Source organism: Syngnathus acus, chromosome 13, assembly GCF_901709675.1.
Source record: "Syngnathus acus chromosome 13, fSynAcu1.2, whole genome shotgun sequence".
NCBI lineage: Eukaryota > Metazoa > Chordata > Actinopteri > Syngnathiformes > Syngnathidae > Syngnathus > Syngnathus acus.
The window spans coordinates 15755513-15770056 of NC_051098.1; the positions used below are offsets into that span (position 1 = coordinate 15755513).

General features: G+C 49.9%; 1 protein-coding gene across 2 annotated transcripts in view; it reads left to right on the top strand.

The window, feature by feature from the left end:
* sipa1l3 (signal-induced proliferation-associated 1 like 3) overlaps positions 1-13778 on the top strand; it is a 31720-nt gene extending 17942 nt beyond the window's left edge. Inside the window, exons 2-23 of one of the 2 annotated variants that reach the window (XM_037266955.1) lie at positions 332-986; positions 1149-2106; positions 3583-3713; positions 5006-5194; positions 5257-5431; positions 5520-5623; positions 6739-6896; positions 6968-7550; positions 8032-8130; positions 8218-8393; positions 9972-10229; positions 10344-10527; positions 10698-10824; positions 11014-11141; positions 11211-11647; positions 11717-11947; positions 12102-12264; positions 12392-12566; positions 12637-12786; positions 12848-12989; positions 13065-13146; positions 13278-13778. In XM_037266955.1, coding sequence (XP_037122850.1) covers positions 522-986; positions 1149-2106; positions 3583-3713; positions 5006-5194; positions 5257-5431; positions 5520-5623; positions 6739-6896; positions 6968-7550; positions 8032-8130; positions 8218-8393; positions 9972-10229; positions 10344-10527; positions 10698-10824; positions 11014-11141; positions 11211-11647; positions 11717-11947; positions 12102-12264; positions 12392-12566; positions 12637-12786; positions 12848-12989; positions 13065-13146; positions 13278-13466 — 5304 coding nt within the window. In that variant the 5' untranslated portion in view covers positions 332-521 and the 3' untranslated portion in view covers positions 13467-13778. The remainder of the gene's footprint in view (positions 1-331; positions 987-1148; positions 2107-3582; positions 3714-5005; positions 5195-5256; positions 5432-5519; positions 5624-6738; positions 6897-6967; positions 7551-8031; positions 8131-8217; positions 8394-9971; positions 10230-10343; positions 10528-10697; positions 10825-11013; positions 11142-11210; positions 11648-11716; positions 11948-12101; positions 12265-12391; positions 12567-12636; positions 12787-12847; positions 12990-13064; positions 13147-13277) is intronic. The other variant, XM_037266956.1, reaches the window with a different exon arrangement.
* The last annotated feature ends 766 nt before the right edge of the window (positions 13779-14544 follow it).

Genomic DNA, 14544 nt, shown 5'->3' on the forward strand with positions numbered 1-14544 from the left:
GGGAGACCGCCGTGCCCGTAGGGTACAGTGTGTGTGTGTGTGTGTGTGTGTGTGTGTGTGTGTGCGTGCACTTGAGTGCACAGTGTGAGTGATAATAACATCCCTTGTCAGCTTCCAGGAGCTTAGTCTCAACGGAAGAAATCCTCCGTCATATCGATGCACCTTAATATGCTGTCTGTCTTTCGCTCGCCGTCGCACAGCTTAACATTTTTTTTTTTTTTTTTTTTTTAAATCGAATTGGTGCTCCGTTTTCCACTCGATTGAATTTAGGTCCCATGTTTGTGTTGTGAGTTAAACTTGTGAATGCTCATGATTGTTTTTCTCTTCTCAGATTTTAATTGGACTTCTAGCAATCGAAGGAGGAGGTCCATGATGGATCAGTGAAGTGAGTTCTGTAGAAGAACAGGGATGTTTTTGGGTGTGGTGCCCCTTCCTCTCTGTTTTTTGCATCCTTCCTGACATGGGATGCCAGCCCCCTACCCACCTGGCCTCCATCTTGCCCTGAGCTCCCTGAGGGCACCATGAACAGCTACAGAGACAGGGGGGTGACCTGCACCTCCTCGGACCTTCTGGACGGGGTAGGCGAAGGCGGGGTGCTTCAGCACCCGCCGTATCGCCACCCCCCCAATGGCCACCTGGTCCAAACGGACGCGACGCTGCAGCCCCGCGTCTCGGTACCCAAAATGGGGGTCCGCGCTCGGATCGCCGAGTGGCCCCCGCGTCGGGCCCAGTCCAGAGAGTCGCTGTTTGAAAACGGCCAAATGAGCAACCACCACAACGGCGACGACTGCTCGGCGCTGTCTTCGGACGTCGGGTTGGTACGAGGCGGAGTGGCCCGGTTGCCGCGGCGCTGGTCCAAAGATGTTGAGTTCCGAGGCGGAGCGTTCGCGGCTGAGCGAGGTACACCTTTGAACCTCCGCGCCTTCCCCCCGCTGAGGCAACGCTCCAACAGTGAGGTGACGCTGAGTGAACAAGATGAGAACGAGGTGGGACGGTTTTTTGATTTTTTTTTTTTCTTTGCCCCCCTTGGGGGGGAAAAAAAAGAAATGACAGGCACCATACAAAGTTTTGATTTTTTTTTTGGGAGAATTACCTACCAAAGAAAAAAAATGGATGGATATCTTAAACTCTTTTCTGTTTCGTTCCAGGCGGAGGTCCGTGGCACGGGAGCGATGGTCACCTTGTTCAGAGAGTACGGCAGCAGCTCCTCCATCGACGTCCAGGGCATCCCCGAGCAGAGCTTTTTCGACATGCTCACCCAGTTCCACCAGGAGAGGCCCGACCAGCGCAGCTCGGCGCCGTCGCGTCTCAGAGAACTTCTGCGCACGGCCGACTCCCAACCGGCCGGCGCTCCCTCGCCCGCTTCCACGCTCAACGGGGACGAGCGAAGGAAGGACGGAGGTGAGCGGGTGAGGAAGAAAAGCGGCGGCACGGAATCGTCACTGGGGACCTCGTCCTTGTTCAAGAAGCTTCGGAGCGCCAGCAGGGTGGAGCTGGACAGCGGCAAGGGAGAAACGAGCGAAGACGCTGGACGGGGTTCATCTGATGCCCCTTACAAGGCGTGGGTGTGCCCAAAGAGCTTTGTCCATTACGATGCACAGAGTATCCTGTTTGACCTCCACGAGGCGGCAGCTCAACGGGACCTTGTGACCCAGCGGAGGAACACGGCCACTGGGGCATCTGCCGCCTCCGTGTCTCTTTCCGCGCCCAGGTCCTTGCCTCTGAGCGGTACCGAACCCGTGTACGCCAGCATTGAGGACTTAACTATGGGCCTGGACACAAGCACACCTTCCACGGTCTCGGACCCCACGGACGTTCCTCCCGGGGCCAACGGCTCGAGCTCGCTGCTCCTCAGCTGCCCGCACTTCCTTAACGAGATAGGCGGCCACGGGGAACGTAACATAAGCTTCCTCAGCTCATCGGCCGAGCGGGGAGAAGGACGAGGAGATGGAGTGAGGGGTTGGTTGAGGAGGAGTAACGCCAGCATCTCCGTGGTGGAGATGCCCATTGAACTGCAGGTCACGAGGCTGGAGAGGCTTAAAGAGTACAGCATAGAGCACGTTGACCTCGGGGCTAGGTACTACAGGGACTATTTCCACGGGAAAGGTAAGCGATGCATTTTGAAGGACCGCAATGATGAAATATTCCAAATCATTTTTGGATGTACTTGTGAAATTTGACAGTGTTAGTGCGGTTTTGTTCCGCCAGTGTTTCCCCAATTGACAGCCGCACCAGCTCATGGTGTGACAGTTAATATCCAGCTGGGCCTGAGAACTCACAAAGTGAGCCAAGCTGGCAGATATCCCAGAGTTTTGTTTTTTTTCTTTTTTTTTCATGATTACATGTCAATCCACCACCACCAGACTGTTGGCTAACTAAGCTTTTAACAGCACCATTACAGTGACAACCTCGAAACGCTAGTCGTTGATCAGCGTAAGAATTATTGGCTCTCCCGAAAAGCAGACATCATTTGAAAGATGAATATTTAACTCCATATAATGTGCCTTGAGATATGAGCAACCTGATTTATAAAATACAATTTTTCCAATGTTTGCTTTGAAATGCAAGCCAGCATTGTATAGTGGCAGTGAATTCAACTCACGTAAGCAGCAGCAGTTGGCTAGATAGTAAACAAACTCTTCAGAGACGAGGCTTCAAGCTGTTTAATTCCTCTTCTAGTTTATTGTCAAACTCAACATAAAACAGATTACACCTTGTATACTTAAAACAGGCCCAAGTCTGTTTGGTCTCATGCTCACAAAGAATCCAAACACCATGAATGAGCATCTGTTGTAACCGTTTCAGCGATGAATAGGAACACAAAAGGCGTCGCAGCACATGTAGACAGATGATAACGGGCGTTTTTCTGAGAGGTCAAAATTATATCATTTATTTCGATCAAATTTTGTCATTATTTGCCGATTTCGTAAAGTACTGTATAATAGAGGGCTACCTTTGCATCCCCAAGGCAGACATCATCTGGCAGCATCCTAATTAGTGGCAGATGCTATATGTGTATGCGTGGTAAGCGAGACACCCCCCGAGGCCGCGCGACCGCATAAAGGTTATGGTTCCCAAAATATGTTCCTCCTCTGACTCAGCTGTCCCGCGTTATGCCTGCGCGCCATCCGTGCGTGCATGTCATGGCGACCCATCCCAAAAAAATCTGACATCTCACCGCAAGACGCGGATGGCACGGAAGCTAAGCAGATACGACGCGTACGCCATGACTTCACCATCCCTCTTGTCTGTCAGTCAGAGTTGTGCAGGAACACTTGTCAAGTATGATTCCTACCCAAGCGTCGCTCGTTGGACTCCCACTCCGCCTGTGGTGTCGGCATTAGCGGGGCTTAGCTCGGGAGCTTCAGAGTAGGCGCGTGCAAGATGCCCTGTGAAATGCGGGGATAACTTGGTGGAACACGCCACAGAATGTTAATTGGCAGCATGTTTATCCGTTTTCTGGCTTTACAAGACTTATTTATTCCCCTCATAGTGCGGCTTTTTGTTAATTGCATCAGAAAATGTTACATTTCTCCTTGTAATCCTTTTAACACACCCCAAAACCTCTCCGTTCTCCACCAGAACACTTCAACTATTTTGGTACCGACGAAAAGCTGGGCCCGGTGGCCGTGAGCATCCGCAGGGAGAAACTAGACGACACCAAAGACCTGAAAGACCAATACCAGTACCGGCTGATCGTGAGAACCAGCGAGGTACGTGCGTTCGTTCGATCCGGACGATGGCCGTAAATCGTAATGCTAACTTTCTTCCCAGTACTTAAAAATAAAAATGATTACAGCGCAAATTTGATACGCGGATCACCCCAATTACATATTTTGTGATCCCGGTGCTTTTTTCCCCCCCGAACCACCTGTCGGACTTTGTCACAGTCAAGGCCCCAAAGGGCGCACTGTCCGTTGTGTTGTCTTTAGCTGGATTACATGGCTGCCTGGCCTCATCACCTTAGCTGCGCCACAACAATGGAGCCGCTATGCCGTCTAAGTACACAGAGCTGCAGCGGTTGGTTGCTAAGCCAGGCCGTTCCCACACACACACACACACAACACCCGAGATAGATTGCAGACTTTATTCTTTCTGACTCGAGGCGCAGCTGCTCTGAAACATCCATCCGCTTTTAGTCCCCCCATTAAATTCACGGCGCTGACGCAGCAAGGTGGGCAGACTTCCTCACCCCCCCCCCATCTTCAAACGTTCATACAGTACGTGCATCCCTCTGAGCGAAGTTCCAGAAAGCCACAGGAAGCCAACCCGCAGTCGTTTTTTTTTTTTTTTCAAGAACGTGTTTGCTTTTGCATGCGTCGAGGTGCAGCAACTCTGAAATCCATCTTCGCTTTTTGTTTTTTTCCCATTGGCTTAATGTGTTGAAGCAGGTCAATTTTGCCCGTGGGGGAGCAATCCGCAACTGAGTGGAATAGTAATTCACAATACAAATGGACATTAAGAAACACACACGCACTCTCTGTGGTCACGCTGCAAAATGTGTGTGCGACCGAGAGGAAAAATGTTGCTTCTGGCCCGCCGGCCTATGAGCAGTTGTCAGGCCATCCGTCATCCGATGGGACTTGCTTCAAGCTCCCAGGCTACTAATCATCTGTCCTTTTAGCTCCTCGGGCCTTGAGCTGCAGCTGCTCGTAAAAAAAATAAAAATAAATAAAAATCGCGGAGGATCAATATGGCAATCCCCGTCTCATAACATCTTATTATACTATTGCCTTCGCATGTTCACAGTCAAGATGGCCGCCACGGTAATCCATCAAAATGAAAGCCAATCGTTGATTGCGCCATTATAGTATGGAAATATAGTGGGAATGGCCATAAATAATTGATCAGGAAGAATTATATGTCCATTTTGTGGACTTAAAAGAGTCGTATTATGCAGTGATTTCATATTTAAACCTAAATGGGGTTTTTTTTTTAAGTAAAAAAAAACAACAACAGAAAACCGAACAATGCAAAGTTAAGTGGCGTCATTTCCTGCACACAGCTGGTAACGCTGCGAGGATCCATCTTGGAGGACGGGGTGCCGTCAACGGGGAGACACGGCACGGTGCGCGGCCTTCCCCTCAAGGAGGTCTTGGAGCAGGTGGTTCCCGAACTCAGCGTCTCCTGTTTGAGGCTTGCGGTGGGCACGCCGAAAGTCACGGAGCAGCTCCTTAAACTGGACGAGCAAGGGGTTAGCACACACAAATATTATGCGTTTGTTTTGCTCGCTCACCATCCGTGTGTCTTCACTAGTTAAGTCAGAAGCACAAGGTGGGTGTTCTGCTGTGCCGTGCCGGCCAGAGCACCGAGGAGGAGATGTACAACAACGAGGAGGCGTCGCCCGCCTTCTCTGCCTTCCTGGAGCTGTTGGGCGAGCAGGTGCTCCTCAAAGGTTTCAGCAAATACGCCGCGCAGCTCGACACAAAGAGTGAGTAGACATTCCTCGCAATGACATTTCCTCCTCCAGTGCCTTCCACTCAATAACAAAACGTGGCACTGCTTCCTTGTTACTGCAGCTGACTCAACAGGCACCCACTCCTTGTACACCACCTACCAGGGCTACGAAGTCATGTTCCACATATCCACCATGCTGCCGTACATGCCCAACAACCCACAGCAGGTAAGAAGAAGAGTGTGCCAGCATCATGATCAAATGGACGTCAAGTTGCCTTTCCTCCTTGTATGATACGCGTTTATTCTTTAACGTTTCCATCTTGGCCCGATTTTATTGACATCAATCATTCGCACGTCAGGCTCACTTGTTTTTAAGAATAGACGACGATCGTCCATCTGGGCTGAACAGCTTTATGGAGACGTGATTTGTTGCCCTACTTCATAGCTACCAAAAGGGACATCAGTATAAGCTGTGCTTTGATGACTTCCTCTATATTTACATATTTGTTTATGGCTAACAAGAATTTCAAGTTTGAAATATGTGAGCTATTAAAGTCAGTCACGGGATGGTGGTAAAATTTATAAATGGATTTGTCTGTCAACAGAGTAAATAATTAACCACAAAGTCATCCATTCACGCAGACATTTTATATACAAGTGTCCAAGTTACTGTTTTAGGGCTGGACTTTGATTTATTCATACACTCCAACTTAAGTTCCCTTCCTTGAATAAAAGGCCCAATACCGTCATCCAGCGGCTTCCTCTGTGCAGTAACATATTCACGTCTTTTTATTCAAACCGCTAGGTGGCGGCATATCACATGTTAAAATGATCAGCAGCGGCAGAAGAGACGTTGCAAATTTGAAACAGTGGAGGGACAATTGGAAAGATGACGATCATAGTTTTATATTTTCTGAATATATAAATGACAAAAAAAAAGATTAGATCATATAAATGAAAACAATCTGAATGTTATCACTGAAACACAATTATATAAAAATATGTAATAATGGCGATAGTGGGGGGGAAAAAAATATACTGGCGCATGTGTATTCGTAGCCAAACTGTTACATAATTGCTACTTTAACACTTCCATCAACAGATGAGCAGGGGATTGGAAAGCAGACACAGTCTGGACGCCGTGCCACACACACACACAAAGCGAGACACTAATAGTCTACACACAAAGTGCAAAAACAGATTACATAAAGAGTCTGTTATGATGTTGGGACCGACCGTCGCCTTGTCAGACTTGTTTCCTCCCGCAGAAATTTGTCATGTAAATTGAGCTACGTTTTTGTGCCATGTTTTTTTAATTTCCTTTTTTTTTTCCATCCTTAGCTTCTTCGAAAGAGACACATCGGGAACGACATCGTCACCATCATCTTTCAGGAGCCCGGAGCTTTGCCGTTCACCCCTCAGAATATCCGCTCGCACTTCCAGCACGTTTTTCTCATCGTCCGTGTGCACAATCCTTGTTCGGAAAACACCTGCTACAGGTATACCATTTTTTTCTTTTGCTAATGTTTGAGGGCATGATATTCAAATCTCCACCTTGTCCTCACTCAAGTGTTGCCGTGACAAGAATGAAGGACGTGCCGCCTTTTGGCCCAGCCATCCCAAGCAGCGTCACCTTCCGTGACCCGGACACTTTTCGGAACTTCCTGCTCGCCAAAATCATCAACGCGGAAAATGCGGCGCACAAGTCCGAGAAGTTCCACACCATGGCGACGCGGACGAGGCAGGAATACCTGCGCGACCTGGCGGAGAACTACATCAGCAGCACCCCTTTGGACTCGGCCGGCAAACTCAACAACCTCATCTCCCTGGCGTCCAAGAAACGCGAGCGCTCGAAAGCGCGGGACGCTGCCGAGCTGGGGGCCGCCGGGGCCGTCGCTTGGAGGGTCCTGGCGCAGGACTTTAGCGGCGGCGGCGCTGAGCTCCGCTGCGCCTTGGGCTTTTCCGCCGAATACATCCTCCTGGTGGACTGCTCCACCAAAGAAGTGGTGTTCAACTGCTTCTGCGCCGACGTGATCGGCTGGACGGCCGAGCGCTTGGCTTTGAAGATCTTCTACGGCAGAGGCGACCACATCGCCGTGCGGGTGCTGGAGGGATGCGCGCAAGACATCAGGGAAATGGTGCAGAGGTTGAAGGTGAGGAATATTCCTGGAGTGGTTCTTCACTTTTGTCAGTCCCACCGAATTGATTATTAACGCTAATAAGCCTTTGATCATATAAGCCAGATTGAAGGTAGTAAGTTAATATAGAATGAATAATTAATGAACACAAATCCAATAATGATACAAAAAGGTTGGATTTAATAACACTCAGTGTGAGCGCGTCGCTCGGGACTCCGATGAGGAGGCCATTTCCATATTACGATAATCCCTTGTGACATTTGACGAATTAAATGGCCAGAAAAGGAGATTTCCTGGAGTTCTAATCCTACAGAGAAAGAAAATGTTGGGGGGGGGGAAATAAACAGAACAAGTTAATCTTTGCAGAAGTAGCAAATGCATGATGACGCTTCGGCTGATCAAGGTCACTGAGAGTCTCTTGACAAAGCGGCAAAATATCAAGTAGCACTCAAAAATCCTCTTTTGAAAACATGCTTGCTTGCTGTCTTCTTTTCAGTCACTGACTGTGGGATGCGAGACGGTGGACATGACGCTGAGGAGAAACGGACTTGGCCAACTGGGCTTCCACGTGCGCTTGGACGGCACCGTGGCCGAGGTACGGCGCGCTTCCGCGTTGGCCTGTCGGCAATCGGCACGTGCTTTTTGATCCAACCCCGAGGTGGTGGCGTGTCTCGTCGTGCAGGTGGAGGAGTACGGCTTTGCCTGGCAGGCGGGCCTGAGGCAGGGCAGCCGCCTGGTGGAGATCTGCAAAGTCGCGGCGGTGACGCTGACTCACGAGCAGATGATCGACCTGCTCAGGACGTCGGTCACCGTCAAAGTGGTTATCATCCCCCCGTACGAGGAAGGCGGCCCGCGGAGGTGCGTCAAGTGCAACACTGGCGTTTTCTTCCACAGCCATCTATGAGAGATAGATGCCAAAGCCCATCTTGACACAAAAGCACGGCTGGGCTGGTGGGCAGGATTTTGTGTGGGAGGGTGCGAAACGGCTTGCGCGAGCATGTCTGGGTTTGTGGAACACGCTTGAATTGCGGTCGCAGCGTTTAATTACACCATCTTTCAACTCTTCAACACGCACACACACATTTTGTGGCAACGGTACAGCTTGTAATTAAGACTCTTGCATTTCCTCTCGCTTTGGCGCTTTGTGCCAGCCAAGCCGATTGCGTGAGATTAAGGACTCCAATCCACAGGAGGGAGGGGTAAAAAGGCGAGTCAAAATAAATAATGAAAGCGAGTGGAAGCGATTAATTAAAATGCTTTGCGGGGGGAAGAAGAGGGAGGGATTGGGAGGCGGCGCCGGCGAGAGGAGCACAACGTGTCGCAACAGCGCCGAGCGAGCGAAAGGGAGTGGGCGGAATGGAGACAGAGAGAAGAGCGAGAGTTGCCTCCGCTCGGCTTCGGAGAGCGGCGGATACGGCAGAGGAGAAGGTGTGATAGATGGCGATAGCGCTTTTAACCCTGCGCCGCCGTGCATGTTGGGGGAGCGCCAGCCGTGTGGGAAGAGAACGTCCGCCGCGCATGCTTCGGGTACGTACCACTCGGACAAAGCAGCATCACGGTGTAGCTAGCTTGATGTCTTTTCTTTTGATATTATACCATGCATGGCGTTTTTATTGTATTTTATTTGCAGGATGTATATTAGAAGGCTTACTTGGTTTAAGATGAAAGCACAACTGATGTGTATCAAATGGAATTTAAACGTGTCATTTTTAGAATAGTTTGGATCATCTCTGCAGAGACTCAACGTAGCTTATGTGGTCAGGACAGAACAAAGATGCTGAAAAGCTTGTTTGTCAGGTTGACAGTCCATTTATTCTCGACATTCCCTCAGATAAATAATAATTTCATCATTTTCACCCCGCTCGCTTCTTGGCGTGAATTAGTTTGGAGGTCGCTCAACTTTGCATGGCTAAGGCGATGTTGTTCTTCAGAATGCAAACTAGTTCAAACTGAATCAACAGCGCCTCTGCTGTTTCAGATGGGTATTGCACTCCGTTTTTATTTTTTTTATTTAATGCTTTTCAGCTTTTTCACAGTCGAGAAGTTTGGCCTTCAAATGTCAGCTCAGCCTTTCATGCGTAGAGTTTACGTTCTCGCTGCTTGGCTTTTCTTCAGGGAGCCCTTCCACTTTTCAAAAACAATCTCCTGCTCAGCATATACTGTCGATCAAGGCCAAGTGTGAAGAGCTCTTTGATTTGATTGGACGGCATTTTACACACACACAGTACTCGACCTCCGTCCCTCAGTAGGCGAGATGGAGTCCTGTTGTGCCAATAATCAGTTTGCTCTCCTCTCATTCTGCTCCTGTCCGTGTCAGGGGAGCTCATTAGTATCCGCCATGATCAGCTGTGAGTTTTCCGACGCGGCGCGGCTCTTTCAAGAAAGGATTTGAGCGGAATGTTTATCAACCACTCGCTTTGTTTGCGACTCTTTCAGGGGCTGCACGGAGGAATATGAGATGAAGACAATGGAGCAGAAGCCCGAAGCTGAGCCTTTGGCGGCGGGCTACCGAGCCTCCCCTCGCTCGGGTTGGCGCTGGGACAGCCCGCCTGTTCCTCAGGGGCTACTCGGCACCACCAACCCGCAACGATGGGCCCCCATGGGCCCCCCACTAGCGCCTCCGCCACTGCGTTCCTCCCACAAGGCTTTGATGCCCGTTCCCTACAGGGAACCTCAGCACTTCAACTCCAAGAGGTGAGAGAGAAGTCATCAACCAACCCCCTAAAAATTCACATTTTATTTTTAAAAATGATTTTCATTTTGCTTTTATTATACATTCATATTTGTTTACTTTTTTTGTCTGCTCAGACCGGTCAGCTACCCAGAGAACCACTACAGCATCTCATCACCTGCAGGAGGTGATCGATTACTCCCATACAGAAACCCCTCAGCCAGCTTCTCGTCGCCCTCCTCGGGCCTGGTGGGCCTCCCCACCATGGGGCCACCCGGAATCTCACCGGGGCCCTTTGTGCGCTACAAACCTTCACCGGATACTAGGTGAGTGGGTGTCATCTCTTAGAGATGATGTCATAAGTCAGTCAAACCAACTCTCGTGCACAGAGATGGAAATATGTATGCTACAGGTTTTATGCAATTGAGATGCAAAATAGGAAGCGAATACAAGTTGAAATCATTTCCGAAATGCGTTGGCAATGTTTGTGCAGATATGGAACAGGACAGCGTGCCCTGCTGCCCTTCGAGCCCCACTTTGGCATGGACATCATGTCCAGCGGAGACTCGTCGTCCGGCTTCACCAGTCAGGAGAGCACCATGGATCGCTGCAAAACCGGTACGTTATTCCCCAGAGTGCGGCCGACCTCCATTTTGAATGCCCAACAAATTGTTTACATCAATGGTGGATCAATTGTGTGATCTAGTCAAAGAGGAACAGTCTGATTGCCTCAACATCCAGATATTTGTTTTTGGTAGGTTTTTATTTATTTATTTGAATTATGGTGTTTCTCACTTTTGCATGTAGAACCCATCTGGCATGTTCCAGTGGTAGCGTCCAGGGTGCAGGCTGTTGCTGGTGGTGGAGGAGGAGGGGGCCAGAGGAGACTCAGACCGGACGTCCAAGGGAAAGACTCCCCAAACAGACACTCAAAGGTTGGAGTCACTAATCGAAAGGGTCACCGTGTCACCTTCCGTCCTTAACTACTCGTTTGCCTGCCGCAGGGTGAGACCCAGTACTCCAGCCCCTCCAGCAGCAACACGCTGTCCAGTAACGCCTCCAGCAGCCACAGCGACGAGCGCTGGTTCGACGGAGGAGCGGCGGGCGACAGAGGAAACGGGGGGTTCCCCAGCGACCCCGCCGAGCCCGATCCGGATCACCTTAACAAGGGCGGATCCAACGACAGCGGCATCGACGCGCCGGCCTACTACAACAATCACAACAGTCGCCAGGTTTCGGGCGGTCAATCCCATAAGCCTTCGCACGGGTCCAGCCCGTACAACCAGGAGCTGTCCATGAGAAGGAGTGGCGGCGGGGGGGACGCCAAGAAACGAGAATCATCAACCGACATTTCGGCCACTGCCCGTCAGAACAAAGGGTATCGCACCCGGACGTTCCCTCCTAAATCCAGTGCTGAAAAAATGGACACTTTCAAACCAAGGTAATAAAACATGTCACTGTGGACGATCATAAACAAATTGATATATTTTGGGACATTTTCGTGTTCCAGAGCCTACACACCTCAGGGTTACACCACTCCCACGGCGGACAAAGCACGCCCCGTCCGCGCCTCGACCACCACACCCACGTCGGCGCACCTGAGCTCCACCCCTCTTTCTAGCTCCGCCCCCAAAGCCTTTTACGGAAAGAGCAGACAGAGCACCTTGCAGCCCGAAGACGGCAGCCCGTCACCTTCTAACGCAAACACCTCGTCCGGCTCTGACAGCGGCAACAGCAAAATGTACCTTGGTCATCCTCTTACATGACTTTTATATCTTCTGTCGTGTCAAATGACATAAGTCACTCTGTTGTATTCCAAGTCAAGCAAAAAATGGGCAAATTGTTCAAATTTGAGATAAGACAAAAACCATGCTGCTTGTGTTGATGTCTTTCAGTCAGGTGGACGTGAACTCGAAGAATGTGTTTGGACAACCGCGACTGCGAGCGTCTCTGAGAGACTTGCGCTCTCCGCGACGGACGTACAAGAGCACCATCGAGGACGATCTGAAGAAACTGATCATCATGGACAACCCGGGAGAGTCTCCGCAGCGGGATCCGGTAAGGACCAAAGTCACATGTGCACAAAAAACAAGCTTCATTATTATTCTACCGAAAGAACGGAGGAGATTGTTCCTATTAGAATCGGTTTCACCTGTCACTATTGTGACGTTGTTCTCTGCTGCAGTCTCCCAGGCGCACGCTGCAGCGCACCTTTTCCGACGAGTCTTTGTGCAGCGGTCGCAGGGACGCCAGCTTTGCCAACTCGGAAAACCACTCGGCCCCCGCGGACATGCTCTTCACGTGCACGCTGCCCGTACGCAAGCACTCTGCCTCCTCCAATCACTCGCAGACCAAGAAGGGTGAGTCGCACTGGTTTATGGGCGACATGCCCGTTTTTTTTTTTTTGCACTCATAAGCGTTTCCCCGCAGTGCCGCTGTCTGCGTCGGAATTGTCCCTTACTGAGGTGAAAGACAAAGTCCCCCCGCTGAGGAGGCTGGATCCCGGTCTCATGCCCCTGCCTGACACGGCCTGCGGACTAGAGTGGTCCAGCCTGGTCAATGCTGCCAAAGTCTATGAAGGTGAACACTTCATCTAACTTCTTGCCACTCGTGGACAACTGGCAACTTTTTGTCCAATCAGGTTTTCTACTTCCAGCACAAAGAGCCGTGTCGCTCTTCTCGCTGACCGAGACACGTGGAGAAGGCGTGGACATGAGGCCTGCCAGCAGTCCTGTGCAGTTTCCCACTACTCAGACGCCACGGACCACGCCCACCTTAAGCGGGTACCTTACTCTTCACACATTCATCTCGCACACGCTTCTCTTGTTGAGCGTTAAAGTGCACTCCCACCCCTACAGCGACGAGGCGCCCAACGATTTGTCAGGGCGTCTGTACCATCTGGAGGTGATGTTGAAACAGCTCAACAATGACCTGGAAAAAGTGAGTGAATGACACTTGAGTCTTTTGGTTTATTTGAGGGTTGTTGACTCACCAAAGCGCATACCAAAAAACACTTCAGGCTAATTCAATCCGTCAAGCCAGTATCATATTCTACACGTGTGTTATCTCAGGAAAAGCACGACAAGGTTGCGCTCATGGCCGAGATGGCCAACCTGCGCGAGAACAACATGCGGCTGCAGGAGGAGAGCGTAACAGCCGGCGAGCAGCTGCGCAAGTTCAACCGACTCTTCGACCACCTGGGCGAGGGCGGGCGCGATGCACACCCCGCCGTGCACCAGGTGCCGCCCAAAAGGGAGTGAACGCGACCGGAGTGAACTGCCTTAAAACTGGAAACATCCCCCCCCCCCACCCACCCAATCCTCCCTCTGAGCCGCTTATTTTTCTAGGTCTTGGATGTTTGGTTCCTATGTTCAAGGAAACCGTTTGAATCACCTAGAGAGGCCTAAATACTGTTCCTGCAATCCAATCAGGCAAAAACAGCGTGACAGACTACATCTCCCACAATGCACTTGAAGTCCCGGAAGCTCGACACATTCTTAAGTACCTGTTTGACCTGTTTATATAATCTGTATTGTACTGATATTGTTGTTGGAATAATTATTGTTGGAATACAAGAGTGTGCGCGTGAATGGTGTGCGCGTGTTTATACGACGACAACTGGGTGATGAACAAACTAGTTTACGGAAAACTCGTGGCCCCTCATCGTTTACAATGAGGACTTTTAGTACCGGAGATATTTGTAACGCATACAGTTCTCGGAGGCGGAGGTAGTGAGGGTGTTTCAAAGGAAACACTGAGCTGCACCTCCAACATTCACCAAATCTTTTTGCGCTCATTTACTTGTGTTTTCTATAGCTTTTAGCACTAATTATCTATTTTAAGCATTGAGCTAACACATAGCCACGAAGCTAATTGGGCAGCTTTGAGTGTTTTTCATGGCTTGCACGTGAACTAGCTACCTGGCTAATTAGCATATTTCACTCATGTCTTAACGTTCTTTTATCGCTGAGCTAAGTAATGTTTTCTGCGGCTTTTCCGGCTAACTAACTAGCTAATCGATATTTCTTGCTAATGTCATAATTCATTTCATCATTAAGCTTACACGTCACAAGCCACACTTGGTGAATTACAGCATTTTAGCTTTGAGCGTAAATTAGCATTTCCCACCAATGTCTTCTCCATGTTTTATCAGAGATAAGTGGGTGACTGTTAGCATTTGCGATGGCTTTGCGCACTAATTAGCTTGCTAATTAGCATTTCCTACAATGCAATCATTTTAATCATTGCGGCAAGCATAACTACATTAACAACGCCACAAGCCATATGGGTGACAGTTCCCCCCTCCCATCAACCCCTCTTAACAATAAGCTAAACTAA